General features: G+C 39.7%; 3 protein-coding genes and 1 non-coding gene across 5 annotated transcripts; 2 read left to right on the forward strand and 2 right to left on the reverse strand.

Moving 5' to 3' along the window:
- The first annotated feature begins 11 nt into the window (after positions 1-11).
- On the forward strand, positions 12-2,572 carry LOC112487147 (uncharacterized). The gene is made up of 4 exons (XM_025056510.1): positions 12-876; positions 1,288-1,447; positions 2,065-2,225; positions 2,319-2,572. The coding sequence occupies exons 1-4, from the start codon at positions 508-510 to the stop codon at positions 2,463-2,465; spliced, it is 837 nt and encodes a 278-aa protein (XP_024912278.1). The 5' UTR covers positions 12-507; the 3' UTR covers positions 2,466-2,572.
- Positions 2,573-2,746: 174 nt separating this feature from the next.
- On the reverse strand, positions 2,747-8,464 carry LOC103380495 (golgin subfamily A member 6-like protein 22). The gene is made up of 19 exons (XM_025056509.1): positions 8,421-8,464; positions 8,006-8,164; positions 7,863-7,927; positions 7,404-7,671; positions 7,234-7,328; positions 7,023-7,149; positions 6,822-6,938; positions 6,393-6,518; positions 6,215-6,313; positions 5,972-6,109; positions 5,672-5,889; positions 5,315-5,570; positions 4,942-5,047; positions 4,808-4,838; positions 4,665-4,728; positions 4,124-4,237; positions 3,912-4,046; positions 3,191-3,245; positions 2,747-3,105 (listed from the first exon to the last, which is right to left on the reverse strand). Exons 2-19 carry the CDS (start codon positions 8,090-8,092, stop codon positions 2,987-2,989), a joined length of 2,220 nt encoding a protein of 739 aa, XP_024912277.1. The 5' UTR covers positions 8,093-8,164; positions 8,421-8,464; the 3' UTR covers positions 2,747-2,986.
- Positions 8,465-9,312: 848 nt separating this feature from the next.
- Positions 9,313-14,624, forward strand: edc3 (enhancer of mRNA decapping 3 homolog (S. cerevisiae)). 2 transcript variants are annotated; one of them, XM_008312445.3, is made up of 7 exons: positions 9,313-9,477; positions 9,685-9,850; positions 9,930-10,156; positions 10,267-10,605; positions 10,709-10,862; positions 11,411-11,628; positions 11,840-14,624. In XM_008312445.3, exons 2-7 carry the CDS (start codon positions 9,687-9,689, stop codon positions 12,172-12,174), a joined length of 1,437 nt encoding a protein of 478 aa, XP_008310667.1. In that variant the 5' UTR covers positions 9,313-9,477; positions 9,685-9,686; the 3' UTR covers positions 12,175-14,624. The 2 variants fall into 2 exon arrangements, with proteins under 2 accessions (XP_008310667.1, XP_008310668.1); XM_008312446.3 differs by having other exon boundaries at positions 9,930-10,096.
- A 428-nt stretch (positions 14,625-15,052) lies between these two features.
- On the reverse strand, positions 15,053-15,139 carry trnay-gua (transfer RNA tyrosine (anticodon GUA)). The gene is given in 2 exon segments: positions 15,053-15,088; positions 15,103-15,139. It is a non-coding gene; the product is annotated as a tRNA-Tyr (tRNA).
- Positions 15,140-15,266: the final 127 nt, after the last annotated feature.

A 15,266-nucleotide genomic window follows, 5' to 3' on the forward strand; every position in this document is an offset into this window, starting at 1 on the left:
CCTGTGAGCTGTGCTCAGAACTCTCCTCCTTTGGAAGGACCTGCAAGATACTGGCAGCAGTACGAGGAGCTGGATGGAGATGTGCTGTGTTATCCTTCTACATTACCAAGCCCGGCTCCCTCTGGTGGTGGATACTTCTCTGAGCCACTTTCCAATCAAACTCCAACTGCCTGTGAGAGGAGCGAGCAGCCGAAGTTTAATTTCTCTCTGCGTCGTCTCAGCTCACCACAGCTGTCATCACCTCTTTATAAACCCATTGATCAGAGCCACTCCTCCTTGCCATCATTTCCTAAACTTGGACTATTGTCCAGAACATGCAGGGCTCTACAGAGGCGCTGCACCATCACCGGGGATTCAGTGTCATATAATGAACACAGCAGACTCACCTGCCACAATGCTGTCTCTGCTTCTGTGCCTGAAGAACCGATCCCTCTAGTTCCACTAACCTACGGCTCCCATGAAATCTGCCAAAAGTCTGTATCACCCAAACCCTGCCTCCATTTCACCATGGCCTTCTCCAAGGAGCGACAGACCCTGGTAGTCACTGTCCTCAGCCTCAGTGGGACGTTTCACAGACTGGAGGATGTGTCTGTACTGGGCAGTCTGCCGCCCCTCTTTCCATGTCCCATACAGGCCTCCATTCACAGCAGCCTGAGCTCAGAGGCACACAGACTGGTGCTGCATTTGAGGGTGAACTCAGTGAATGAGCTTCAGAGATGCACTTTCAGAGCAGCTGTGTACACACGCCAACCACATGGTCTGGGCAGCACCACCCTGGGTGAACTGGACGCTGGTTGTGGAGGGAAAGACTGGTTGGCAGGGCGTCCTTTTCACTTCACAAAGAAACTGCACCCCAACAAGTGGACATCCCGACAGGTATTGAAGCATCTCACAAATATCTGTAAGCTCAACTATGTATTTCCAAGTAGTTTGGCTAAAGCAGTATGGCTAAAAATAAGTGAAATCATTCTGATAAAATGTGGTGACTATCATTTCAATTATTGTTTTTTTGTCATCCTAAGTCATCCTATTTAAAGAAAAAGGTGACTAAGTAATTAAAACATGAACTAATTCCACACAATATTGCCAACAAGTTTTTTTTTAACAGCAATTTCACATGTAAAGTGGTTTCTTGAAAGGAAACAGTTCAGGTTTCAAAGCATCTGTCATGATATTTTGAGGACGTTATGAGGCAAAATGTAAAATGTTTCATGAGTACTCTGTGATTTGAACGGCAAAAAAAATTGTAAAAAATCTCCTTTATAGTTTTAGTCCTTCTCTCTGCAGACCTTGGTCTCCCAGGATGTGTCAGTGCTCAGGGGAGGTTCTAGCTTTCAACCACAGATCCTCGTTTCACTTCAGTACCAATCTGTAGAACATCGGATCAAAACCTCTGTCCTCAGAGCAGATAACCTGGACAAACTCCTCCATACCCCTGCAGCATCAGGTAAATAATATTTTAAAAATAAAAAACAGGTGTTTTATTAACTTAATTTTGTTCATATGCATCAGGAAAAACACTTTTTTCTGAATGAATGTCCCTGTGTTGGCTTTTCAAGCTGGGGATTAGACGATGTCTACGGGGCACAAATGCAGCTGGATATACTTCTGTCCCTGTAATGACATTGTGATTTAATCCTTTACTGTTTTACAATCCCCAGGAAAGTGTTCCATCTCCTCCTCATCTCTGATCTGACTGATTTAATCTATATCTGCCTTGGCATAACATCATATTTTGTACTTAACAGCCATTATTGTACCATATTATTGTCATGTAGGTTTTTTAAAAATATATAATCTCTATGTTTTACATAAAATGTCAGTGACTATGCAGTGTTGTGTGGATGTGTTCAGAGATGAATTAAAAAAAATACTGGTGTAATAATAATTTCACCAACCTCAACTAAAACAGAGGCAGAAGAGCAGAATCATTGAAACACAGCAATAAAACAGACCTATGAATATTAGATATGGTATCATGATTTACAAATGACTTAACTTTTATGAATCATCTCAGTATTGAATCTTTCCATTTCACTGTCCTTCGTATTGTCCTGTGTACAGATTATCAAGTTGTGGTCAATCTACATCGTGAGGGAACTGTGATCAGCAGCAGAGAAACTGAGCAGGTGTCCTCTGCTGTGTGGAACTCCTCGTTCCTGTTTGACCTTCCTCCAGGAGACATCAGTCAGCTGCCCCTCACGCTCCAGTACATAATCGTTCAGGTGAAGAAACAACTAAACACTTGACTCATTCTGTGAGTGCCGGCCTTGTTTTGTTGCAGCGACAATATAAATTCCCCTTTTCTCCTGTGGCAGAGACAAATCCATTCAGACAGCCGAGCTCTGGGCCGAGTCCTCCTCGGTCCGACAGCTGCAGATGCAGCCGCTGCTCACTGGAGAGAAATGTGCAGCTCGCAGAAGGAGCAGAGTCGCTGGCACCGGGTTCCACCAGAACTCACATGAAGCTTTGAAACATGTTCTAAAAACTGTCTTCACTGCCACTACAGCTACAAGAGATGGATTTGTGAGTAACGAGCGTCAAAACGCTACACCAGCCTGTCTGTAGAATATCTGACGGATGAAAGGAAAAAAACATGGTCCCTCTGTAAAAATACTGAAGAGGTGTTAATAGACCCTCATTTATTTATTTATTTTTTAATACATAACACAAGTGCACACACTTACATGTGAGTCATTTCACCACTCCTAAGTACAAATATTTAGGGTACTTTTTTAAAATACCAGATTGTAAAAGTTGTGTTGGAACTTATAACAAATAAATAAAATACAGCACTACTGATTGTTGCTACATGATTTCATCACTAAGTACTGTAAGAGCTATTAGGTCATTTTCATAGTGTTATGGTCTAGAGGCATCTGCTTCAATCATATTATAGCAGCACATGAATTAGTTCAGATGGCACCATTTACAAAAAGGTCAACACACCTGAAACACTGATTATGACCTGTCTTGGTGCAGAAGTTCATTTGTCCGCTCCCTCCTCCTCCTCGTCCTCATCATTGCTACATACATTTACAAGTTCTGCCAAGAATATTCCATCAGGATAAAGGGGCGACTTCGTCTTCTGCAGCTCACACTCATCTGAACAGGAAACAGTTGGACAAGCACTCTCCAAAGACCTGTTCAAGCTATTGATTACAATGATTCATGTACATTTTCTTTTTACCTGGCAACTGATCCTCACTCTCCTCCTTCACATGGCTGGTGTTTGCACCTGACATCTGTGGTGAAAATAGAAACACAGTGAGATCTTTGTATTTAATTTAATATGCAAACACCCAGTTTCCACCTGTGGTGGATTTAGATGACAGCATTGCATAAATGTTAAGCACTGACAATATCAAGATGCTTGGGTGTTATTTTGAGACTGCATGGTGGGGTGTGGTCAGGGCTAATAGATCACCAATAAAACCCTCTGAAGTAGATTCAGCTGTGGAAGATGAATAGATAAATGTTTGGTGCATTTACTGGTGTATAGGGAGGATCTGCCCAGTCTTTCCTGTGCCATTACCTCACAGCCCTGCCATAATACTTCTGAACTCCCAGAGTCTGGGTTTAATTCAGCGACATACTGTAAGTCCTGTCCATCCTCTTACTGTGGATTCAGATGTGCTCCAGTCTGGTGGTTCACTCCTCAGCTTCAAATCCGATTAGTTTCCGAGTAGAAAGGGTCATAATGTGAGATTATGCATAAATTGCACTTCACATGGAGTTTAAACGGTCATACTTCTGTGACCTTATGTGCTGTTCAGCCTGTGATTAGAGCAGAGGCTGGCAGTGGTGCAGTTGGCCTGCACAGTACTGGTGTGTATGTGTTGAATGAATGAGTTGGAATCAGTAGCAGAAATGGTACACTTTCAGTGATGTATATGTATCTTCTGACTTACAAGAGGCCTCTGATTTTGAAGGGTTTCATCCGGCTCTTCCTCCTCTCCTCTCAGCTGATCATCACTCTCCTCATCCTCCTCCATCACTGGCATCAAGCCTGGTTTCTGCTGACAGCTCCATCTGTCGACTGTACTCTGAAAGTGAACCAGTACAAGAGTGCTGTAACATTCATTTTACTGCTCTCAGGATTCTGATTAGGTTTCGTTGTTACCCTCACAACATTAGAATATCCAGTCCAGTCTTGAGGAGCTGAGCAGACCTCGGTGTCTGTCGATGTGTTGCCAACAAGTACAGTCCTGTTTCCTTCTCGCTCTGTTAATGAATTCTTCAATGGAGCATGAACGAATACAGAATGTGTGTTAACATTAACAACAGTAAAACATAAGCCAGGCCAGCAGAATGTTAGCAAGAAACACTGCTGAGGAAGACGGGAGCTCAGCACAGTAGTACACTATATATCTATTGTTGTTGTTGTTGTTGTTGTTGTTGTTGTTGTTGTTGTGTTTTGGAGATTTTTGTTTCATTGCCACATGCTTGTCATTTATCATCTCAGTATTTTTCAGCCATACATTTCAGGTGGTACTGAGTCCCTGAGTCATATTCACGTCAGTACACACCATCTGACATTTGTATCATCTGTCCACATGTGCCTGAACATGAACTCTACAAACATGTTTATATTTGACACAGTATATGACCAGGTTAATATTATTACCACAACAAATGTACATTTGAAAGGCTATCTCCTGTACCTGAGAGGATTCGTTTGGATTCCTGTCAGAGTCTGCTGCTGGTGGTTCCTCGAACACTGATGATCTGATAGAGAGATGAAGCACCAGATGAAGAAACAGAGAACTTGATGTATTTTCCTTCTGTAAATAAAAATGTCACCTACTCTGTTAGCATCTCCTGCCTTGTTTCTTCGCCTGCTAAAACAACATTTCATGATTGATGAGTTTCCGTAGTAACGAGAGTACTGTTACTATTTTAGCGATCGCCACAGACTGCTGACCATCCCGTCTTCCTTACCTTCGTCTTTAACATTGTGAAGTAGAGACTGTCTCCGACTCCTTTCCAGCTCCAGCTCCTGTTTACAAGCTTCAAGCTCAATCCTCAGCAGGGACTCAGACTCCCTCTGTATGGATTAAGAAAAATACAAATTGATTTGATGTTTTCAATACGAAGAAAACACAAAATTGCTATAGAGTCCAGTTGGTGGAGACCTACAACTAGCAACATGAACTATCGGTTGAGTGAGAAGTGGCCTTTGAATCGGCTTGAACTGAGTTACTTCATTTTTCGGCTGACCACATGAAGACTCTCTTTTCCAAATTATTCTCCTCACCGACATGTGACTGAGAAGAGCTCTGTACATCTTAGATTTAGTTTTGCATGATCTTACTTCGTTCTTCCTCTTCAGGTTGTCGATCTCCTCTTGTGTGAGCTGTAGGGTCAGTGCCACTTTTTGCCATTTCTCAGTCCAGTGGGAGGCCACGACCTTTAGTTCTTCAATTGTTTGAACTCTTGCTGCATCTTGTCTCTGATAGCTTGCCTCCAACTGGTGTAACTTCTCCTCATTATCCAGGACCTCCGCCTCCAAAGACACACACTGATCCTGCAGTCTTTCTTTTTCTGACTTTAAAGACTCCACCAACTCCCTGGCAAAAATAAATAAATAAATAAACAAACAAACAGAAAACTTGAGGGCAATCAACACTGAACATACTGAGAAACTGTATTTAGTTATTCCTCATTATACCTGAGCTGGCCACACTCTTCCTTCCTGTCATTTTCCTCCTTCTTCATTCTGCTAAGCAGTTCTTCTTTTTGGCCAATTAACTCCCAGTGTTGAGCCTCCAGCTCTTTTAGTTGTTTGTTATCTTTAATTTTCTCTTCTCTGAGCTCTTGCAGCTGAGACTGTGACATGTCAAGCTCCTGCTTCATAATGTCAAGCTGTGATGATAACTCTTCATTCACCTGGTTTCAAGACACGTTGATATTTTTCACTCCAGATCAAAAGCATGAACCCAAAAACAGAAGATAACTTTAGGTTTCAAACCTCTTTTAGAACTTTTGGTTCATCTTTGCTCAGATCAGGATCACTGACATTGTCAACTGTCTGATGACCCCCTGACCCTGGGGTTGTCTTCTTGTTAGGTTGGAGAGCTTCAGCCTTCTGGTCCGACTCTGCTCTTTCCTGTATAGGTTTCAAACAAAGACATTCTGGTGATACACCAAGACATGGTATTTTGATATTTAATGCTTCAGACATAACATAAATATACTTTATTATATCTGATACCTGGTTCTGGTGGTTGCTGACAGAACGTTTTAGTTTGGCCATTAATTCTTTGATGTTGTCCTCCAACTTCATGACCTGATTTGACAAAACTGCTTTTTCCTGAGCAAATTGAGAAAGATGGTTTTTACCACTTACTTGTGGTAATGCTGAAAAGAATATTTATGAAGAGACAACTAACCAGACATGCTTGGCTGATTTTGTTGTTGGCGTCACTCAGTTGGTTTTGTACGTCAGAGTGATTGGACACAGAGTGGCTGAGCATCTGATTCATCTCCTCTATTTGACCCAGCAGTGTCTTCTGTGTCTAGTTACATAGGAACAAAATGTCAATGTATCCGTCCATTTCTAGCAAGGAAACTGGACCCAATCTTAAGAGTAAACACTGAACAGTTGGCCATGGAAACCACTCATACCTAAGTTCATACAATTTAAAGTCTCCCATTTACCTAAACCACAACTGCAGTACAAGGAAAAAGCCACACATATATCTGGAGAACACACACATACAAATTATTGACATTAAATCAAATCATAATGACTTATAAGTCATAAGTCATTCTCAACTCACAATTTCAATACCACTGAAAAACTTAAATTCTAAACTGACCTCATTTAAAGTCTGTATCTGCTGCAGGGCGTGGTTGCGCTCTTCTTCACTTGTATTTGCCCTGAGCTCGGCTTCGTTCAATGCCTCTCTCAACGTGGACAACTCTTTGTTGACTTTCTATTGAGATAACACAAAAGTCTGTGTAATAAACACAACAGACATTATTATTATTATCCATATTTATGGGTCAAGTTTATTTACCTCTTTTTCAGAATCCTTTTGAGCCCATTGGCTATTTGCTGGTGGACGTCTCTCAGTTGGTTGGTCGTTGCTTCCTCTGTCCAAATTAAACCTCATTTGCAGCAGGTCCTTCTCCAACTTTTGGACCCTTCCAGATGTATTTTACAGAAATGTCAGGCTTTGCTGTAGTTAATTATACAGGTATCTACCTGAATGATGCTGACTTGCTCACTTTTCATGGAGCTCCTTCTGTTGTAAGTTCTTGTCAAATCTGAATGATTCCGCTTCTTCCCTTTTCTGCTCAAATGGGCTTTTAATGTCTGACAACTGTTTTCATAGATAATAATGAGGTTAAATGATGCTTAGTAAAGTAGTATCAACAATACTGATGTTTTACTATACCTTATTCCTCATGTCACGCAGCTGTGCAGTGATGCTGTTGAAGCTTAGACTTGCATCTCTGGCTGACAGTTGATCCATATGAGTGTCTATTTGCTCATGAGCACTCTGCAGCCACTGTTTGACTTCTGACTGTCGGAAGCTACTTCCCCAGGGCCCTGCAGGTGAAGTGAAGGGCCGCGATGTGCCTTCAGGCACCAAGTGGGACAATGACTGCCACTTTTTTAGGCTTGGGTCATTCTGTCTGAAGCCACCAGTCGAGCCAGATGTGCTGGAAAAGAACCAGAGTTTAAGCCAACATAGCCTGCTCCCTGATTAAAAATGTAGCTTTTGAGCTTTCAAGATCTGTTGCAAGCAGTATGCACGTGAGTAAGTATAAATAAGATTGGACTGGACTTCAATATTTGTATTTTATTAGCTTTTCTTATATATTTTTGTAAAAAAAAAGGTTTTTCTTCCCACCTTTTGTTGACATTGGACAGTAATCCTGACCCAGAGATACCTGTTAGGTCATACCACTCTGAGCTCTAATGTTGAACAAAAAAATACAGTTATACAACAGCTACTTGTTGATTAACCTACTTTTGGAAAAAATTGCTTCTTACCTGGGATGCAAAGCGAGATTCTGTATTCCACATTTCAAAGTCTTTGACCGAAAAAGGACTTGAACTTCTGCAGGAGGGTCTAAACATGATGTGGTGGTTTTCTCCAACAGGGATATTACTGTGTGTGGGGGCAAAGAGACGATGCTTCTCTTTCCATATCTGCACAAGTAAAGGGAATAGATTTTCACACAAACGTGGTAGATCAGGGTGTGTGTCTATACTTAGATCATGAGTCTTGATTTTTCCAGTACTTGCTAAATAGCACAAGGCCTAACTCAGCATAGTTATTACACTGTGTCTGAACTACTGGTTGGATTCACCATAGCAGGCTACGTGGTTAAATAAAAACATTTTAGAGTGTATTATTATTTTACATCCAAAGTGATGTCTCCATTAAATGACTGTGTTACATTACCTTGTTGCAGAAATCATTTCCTGTCCATCCACCATGCTTACCTGCTTTTTGTTTGTTAGCATCATGGCCTGGACTGCAATCTGTTCTGTTATAACCCTCTTAGCCTAGGTAACCATGGCAACCTGTGGATACGGGACACGCTTGGGTGTGTGCGTCATGCGCAACACTTCTGGGATACTTTCCGCATGATGTCACTCACACTGTTGGCTGTTGGCATGGGTTGTCAAGTGCATCTCCTAAACAGCAATCACAACACACATAGTTAACCAGGGATTAACTACTTATTACTGTAATATTGTCATGCTTGATTTCAATTGCCTCAGAGGGCAAGGAGAGACAGAAATGTAATTACAGTCTTGTGTCATGCCAATAGGCCTGCCATGGCTCTAGACTTATATGAAAAAAAGCATCATTCTACTTAAAATAAAATTGCTTCTTTGCCCCAACACATTAGACCTTTTTCATATGAAATATTTTGAGTTGTACTTTTATGTAATACTCTGTCTTCTATTATCAACCTTTCTTTGTTTGTACACCTCTGGCTTTGACTTACAACAGTGTAAATTATGATTGCAAATTAATTGACATGAATGAATTGGAATATTTTTGTTAAATGTAAGTATCTAGTATTTAATTTCTTCTTATTTAATTTATATACCCTTTATTTATAACCCTGTGATGCTATATTTCTTGTGTTTTCTTCTTATGGTTTGTAACTGTTTGAATTAATATATTCAATTCATAGTTTATTCCCACAACTTATATTGTAAGATAATTAATTATGTGTTGGGGTCCTTATCCACAATTTGATTATTTTTATCATCAGTTTAACAATGGGTTATGTATGCATTATTCGTATACCATATATTGAATCGCTTTTATTTTGAAATATTAACCGCCAGGAAACAGGAAGTCGTCATCTGAAACCTAGCAGCCGAAAGTTACAAGCTTTCAAGAAGCTAACAGGTTTAAAGAGGGAGGTTTTCCTTTCAGCGCTTGAAGTTATAATTCGTCAGTGGTACTTTCGAAGTTTCCACCTTAATTTAGTTCATTAAAGGTAAAAACCTAAACTTCAATACTATATTGCAGTCTAGTGTTAGACGACGATGCTTACACTAGCTAGTTAGCCTAACTATTTGTTAGCACGGAGCCGCTAGTTAGAATTCCCTAAACTGTTGTAATAATATAGATTCGTAACGTAACGTAAAGTGGGAAAAATCATTTGAAAGTGATGATTATGACATCTCCCTAAATTATTTTGCAGACATGGCAGCGGACTGGTTGGGTAGTTTGGTGTCCATTAACTGTGGACCAACACTGGGAGTCTATCAGGGAGAGGTTTCATCTGTGGACCAGAGCAGTCAAACTATCTCCTTAAAACAACCTTTTCATAACGGAGTCAAGTGTCCTGTGCCTGAAGTGACGTTTAGGTAAAACCTCGTGCCCTTTGCGGATTTTGTTTCACACTTGTGCTGCACAGTTTAAGTCATTGTTTTTTTTTTCCTGCAGTGCCATTGACATAAAGGAGCTGAAGATTTTAGACATCAGACATAGCAATTCGAAGACCTGCTCATCTGCAGCTCCAAAAGTAGGCAGTGCTCCAGTTGCAATCCCAAAGGGTGATCCTAGATCTGTAGAGAAACTCAACTCTCCTCAGCACTGTTCTAAAAGCTATGGTGAGCGTCACTTGGAAGTTCCTGGCCAGCCGAAAGGCTTCCGTCGGAGACACAACTCCTGTAATTATTTTTTTCTCTCTGTCATCTCTCTTAGTACTGTATAACTTAATAATGTTTAACAGGTTAAAATTGAATTATGTACAGTAACCTATTTTATACTTTCTCATTAGGGTCATCCAGCAGTCGTGGGATAAACCAAGTAACACCAAAGAAGAATGGTGTAAAGAATGGTCAGATGAAGCACAGAGATGATGAGTGTTTTGGTGATGGTTTGGATGAGGAACTAGACACAGACTTTGATTTTGAGGGCAACTTGGCTCTGTTTGACAAAGCAGCAGTCTTTTCAGAAATAGACACATCAGAACGTCGCAACGGTGCTAGGTCACGTGGAACACCACAGGAGCAGGCACCTTCAAGGTACCGACATGACGAGAACATTCTAGAGGCCAAACCTGTTGTCTACAGACAGATTACTGTACCTCAGCCCGGGGCCAAAGAATATTGCACAGGTACGTGATAATTACAGTGTCAGTCTTATACCAATAAGCACTAGGAAAGGATAATTAGCTAAAGTTAGACCTGAATTTTGTTTTGTTTTTTTGTTGCCTGTAGATTCTGGACTTGTCGTACCCAGTATTTCCTATGACCTACATAAGCGTCTGTTGTCTGCTGCTGAGCGGTATGGTCTTTCACTGGAACGCAGACTTGAAATGACTGGCGTGTGTGCGAGTCAGATGGCACTTACTCTTCTTGGTGGCCCCAACAGGTAAAGATGTAGTAAAAGTTTAAACGTTACCAGTCTTTAAAAGTCTTTGTTAACATAAATCTAATTATTGTAAATTTGTTTATAATAATCTAAGAAAATGTTATTGTCAGAAAAATTAGAGTAATGATTCCAATTAGTTGTAACTGTTATCGTTGAACTTAAACGGCATATCTGTGGGTTGCAGACAAATTAAAAATACTCATATAGATCTTTGTATACATCCACCATCTATGATGTAAAATATAATGACCTCAGAGGTATTTTACGCAACTTCTTGCATTTTGCTAATAAAATGTCTGATGAACGAATCCAGAAATGATTATCTGATTATGAGCTATGATTTTTTTTATTGTTGTTGCAGATGTGCCAGTTTAGGTCAGGGGTTTGATATCACTAATTAAAAGTTATAAAACAAAATTTTGGTCATAGGTTGGATTTAAGATGTGTTTCAACACTCATTCTGAACTTTTGAATGAACTTTTATTTTTTATAAAAAAAGGCTTATAAAAAAACCCATCATCGATTATGGTTTAATTGCAAACTTTCAGATTCACGCCGAAAAATCTACACCAGCGCCCCACTGTGGCTCTACTATGTGGCCCTCATGTCCAGGGAGCTCAAGGCATCAGTTGTGGTCGTCACCTGTCCAATCACGAAGTGGAGGTCATCCTTTTTCTACCCAATTTTGTCAAAATGCTTGATGCGGTCACCAATGAAGTCACACTCTTCACTAAGACTGGAGGCAAACAGGTGTCAAATATTAAAGGTGAGCATTTTTCTTAGGTTTTGAACTGTTTAGGTTTGTTGATAACTGTTTCACTCATTTAATTTGTCTTGTTTTCTTGCTTTATATTTGGGCTTACTCATGTTTGCCTGTATTTACTGCTAACTGCACTGCAGATTTCAATTTGTGGTTATTAAGATGCAATCTATTTCAATCATGTCCAACCTAAATGTTTTTCTTTGTGATTTATTAGATCTCCCTGACACCCCAGTGGATCTGATCATCAACTGCCTGGACTGCCATGAGAACACATTCCTGATGGACCAGCCTTGGTACAGAGCAGCAGCAGACTGGGCCAACCTGAACAGAGCACCAGTACTCAGCCTAGACCCTCCTGTTAGTGGGCAGAGTCAGGCAGTTGAGGCTAAGTGGTCTCTCTCTCTTTGCCTCCCACTTCCTCTGGCAGAAGGTGCTGGCAGAGTTTACTTGTGTGACATAGGTATTCCTCGCCAGGTTTTCCAGGAAGTGGGCATTAAATACCATTCTCCTTTTGGGTGCAAGTTTGTCATCCCGCTGCACTCGCCATGATGGAACTATCACTTACCACCAGAGATTAAGCCTTTACTAATCCTAACCTTTTGGTTTTTGCCAACATACAGTAGAACCTTCATCTGTTCCAGTTCATCCTTAAAGTCTTTTACTCAATAACTTGAGAGAAAGATTTATTTTTTTCTCTCCAAAGGACCATTGTTGGATATGTTAGGTCTTCAGGGACCAAAAAAATAAGGATTACGATTTCAAATGCTTACAGATTCGTTTTCAATAAAGGAATTAGAGCATTCAACAGTTATTTACAGATTGTTAGACTTTGTTACAGTAAAACACAATCCAGTTTGAGTGGGACAATCTCCAAACTGCTTTGGCAAAGTATTGAATTTCATTCTACTGTCATTCCAAAGTTTAAAATGATAGCAATCTAATCATTTGCGGTATTGTTGCAATCATTTTGGAAATAGTGGGAAATGATTTTGAGTCATGTCGTTACTTTAGTTACAGCTGTCCTATGTTTAGCTGTCTTCATTACACTGCCATAATAACATTAACTTGGGATTGAATCAAAATAAGAGAGGAAATAATGGAGATATTTTTCAAATTTTCAAAAGAACCATACCAGTGTTTTTGAAAGGTTTTAAGTTGAAAGTACAAATAACCATCATCAAGATCAAGGTTTGTGTCGGGAAGTGCATCTATTCTTAAGACCTATTCTTAAGTGCCAAAACTACCACTACCTCTGGAGTGCCCTGATAAAGGAACAAAAACAGGTGTCATTTGTTGTATGAGAATAAATGTACAGATTTAAAATTTGCCCTAAGTGAAAGGTGCAGTTATGTAACACCACTGCTATGCTAAACACTATATAATTAGTCTAATTTAGCAGTCTATTAGTTTACTAATTGTGGCAGTCATTAACATTATATATTGATTGTTAATGTCATAACATTTTTGCTGTAACAAAGGTTAATGCAGTCCTGATCTTGGTTGTACTTCACTGGTGTTTTCCACATTCCACAAGGTGTTTACCAATGTGACCGAATTATCAAAATGTATCACTTTAGGGATGGCATACCAGCTCCAAAATAACTTGTATTATTTTGAATGAAAAAGATTATCAGCATTATGCAGCAGTATACTATATTATTTTAAGGAAGTGCACACAAACATCCCTATGTCTCTTTAAGGGAACTAAAAAACCCATTGAATAGTAGGGTATCACCATTGCTCCTGGCGCTGAAGGATTAGAAAAGACAGAATTACATCGACAAACAAAAATGTTCTTAGAAAATGAAAGGGCTGAAAAGAACATTTAACTTTCTGAAATGTAGTGTACTAACCTGCTGGTTGGATGTGATATCAAATGTGCTGAAAATCATTGGTATGGTTCTGTTAGGTTTCTAATCAAAAAGGCTCATTTGTTGTAACTCTGTCCTTTTTGGTAAAAAGTTAAGTAGGCTAAGGAAACAGCACTTTGTCTAATGTATAGATACTATGTATGGGATAATAATACTGACCTTAACTCCACAAGGGGATGGAAATGAAAAATTCCCACACAGAGTACCTTGACAGTCAGGCACTCACTCGCTCTTTTTGAAGAGGCACTTTTGAAAACGGTTTGTGTCTGTATGTATTTGACCATTGCTGGCATTTACCACAAAGCTAAACATTTTTTTATGACGTGTCAACTGAGGGGTCCGATTTCTCCCATCAATAACTTTCATAGAATTTGTGCTCTTTATCACTAAAGCCAGTGTAGTTTAAAAAAGGTAATTTTATACATACAGTTGTTCTGTTATTTACCATCTCAGGAGGCTTGTGAACTTGTGCTTGTTGTGTTTTCTCTGTCCAGCACATGACTGCACAAGGTTTTTGTGATGATTCAGTGAAATTTACTGCCATTCAATGCTGTGTCTTTTCTCCAACATTCCTTCAGCTCGATGTGTCATGTCACATCTGTTGAGACAAGTCTGGATTGTTAACATCATGCATCGTAATTGAATGTGAAATTATGATTGTTTTGTTTGTTTTTGTTTTTTCTTGTGCCACCAGGGGGCCGTGAACCTTCATGGTTGGGTGGCAGCTCTTCCTTAGTTTGTTGTTACAATGGCAGCTGTAAGTACAGTGTATGCTTCGGTCAATGGTGTGACTTTGACTAACCAAATGTGAACAGCCTGAAACCATGTGGTGACCACCATGATTTTGAACGGAAGACAGCTGTTTAATATGTAAATGACTCATTGGCAGAAGGTTGCATACATGGGTACATTTTAAATTAGGTTTCAGGCTCTCAAGGGGTTCAGTTCACTCAGGCTGGTTTCAGTGCAGAAAAACTGCATTAAAATTAGAATGAAAGTTGTTTTTGTTTTTTTTACCAGATGGAATGAGCATTACATTTTGTGACCGAAGTTCACTGTTAAAAGTTTCTGTGCAAAATATTGGACAGCGCTTTTGTGTCACATCTGCAATTAAAAAATATGACAAAATTATTGTGTTTTTTATTTGTAGACTTAACATCAAATACCTGGATTTCTTAACAGCTGGTAAGTTATTTCAGGTAAACCAATGCCCACTCTGTCAACATGAAGCCCACAGTAATTATTTTTATTTGATGCAGTTCAGGGTTTAACACACAATACATGCTTTGAAACGATGTTTTGGACTTATGGAGAAAACCCATGGGCACATAAGAAACACTAACAAACTTCATACCAATAGACATTCTGTTATTTCTGTGACAGGGTGTGCATGTAGGAGTGAGAACTAATTCAATAATGGTAACATGAATTAGTTGACACGCTTTACGTGGCACATGCCCATTAATAAACATATCACTGTAGTAAAACGACAGCATTTGTGTCATTTGTCTGTATTATTTACAATAAAACTTTTTTAAAGAACGGGCGAAAAGGATTCCTTCGAGCCGGATTTGAACCAGCGACCTAAGGATATCGGCAATAACCTCTACAGTCCTCCGCTCTACCAACTGAGCTATCGAAGGATATAAAAACACGAGTCATGCTAGGATAATATGAAACATAGCATGTGCAGTGTTGAAGTACACACGGACGATATTGAGGAAATCGACAAGGAAAAATTGCCCAGACTAAAATCATATTGTATTGTAT

This window comes from Cynoglossus semilaevis, chromosome 6 (assembly GCF_000523025.1).
Source record: "Cynoglossus semilaevis isolate Cse_v1.0 chromosome 6, Cse_v1.0, whole genome shotgun sequence".
Classification (NCBI taxonomy): Eukaryota; Metazoa; Chordata; class Actinopteri; order Pleuronectiformes; family Cynoglossidae; genus Cynoglossus; species Cynoglossus semilaevis.

What these genes read in the sequence shown, in the direction of transcription:
- edc3 (XM_008312445.3), top strand. Translation starts at nt 9,687, where the DNA reads ATGGCAGCGGACTGGTTGGGTAGTTTGGTGTCCATTAACTGTGGACCA. An exon ending in GTGCCTGAAGTGACGTTTAG is followed by an intron (nt 9,851 to 9,929) that starts GTAAAACCTCGT and finishes TTTTTCCTGCAG; the next exon opens with TGCCATTGACATAAAGGAGC. An exon ending in CTTCTTGGTGGCCCCAACAG is followed by an intron (nt 10,863 to 11,410) that starts GTAAAGATGTAG and finishes GCAAACTTTCAG; the next exon opens with ATTCACGCCGAAAAATCTAC.
- LOC103380495 (XM_025056509.1), bottom strand. Translation starts at nt 8,092, where the DNA reads ATGTTTAGACCCTCCTGCAGAAGTTCAAGTCCTTTTTCGGTCAAAGAC. An exon ending in AAATCAGCCAAGCATGTCTG is followed by an intron (nt 6,314 to 6,392) that starts GTTAGTTGTCTC and finishes CAATTTGCTCAG; the next exon opens with GAAAAAGCAGTTTTGTCAAA. An exon ending in GATATTCTAATGTTGTGAGG is followed by an intron (nt 4,047 to 4,123) that starts GTAACAACGAAA and finishes GTTCACTTTCAG; the next exon opens with AGTACAGTCGACAGATGGAG.
- LOC112487147 (XM_025056510.1), top strand. Translation starts at nt 508, where the DNA reads ATGGCCTTCTCCAAGGAGCGACAGACCCTGGTAGTCACTGTCCTCAGC. An exon ending in CCATACCCCTGCAGCATCAG is followed by an intron (nt 1,448 to 2,064) that starts GTAAATAATATT and finishes TCCTGTGTACAG; the next exon opens with ATTATCAAGTTGTGGTCAAT. An exon ending in TCCAGTACATAATCGTTCAG is followed by an intron (nt 2,226 to 2,318) that starts GTGAAGAAACAA and finishes CTCCTGTGGCAG; the next exon opens with AGACAAATCCATTCAGACAG.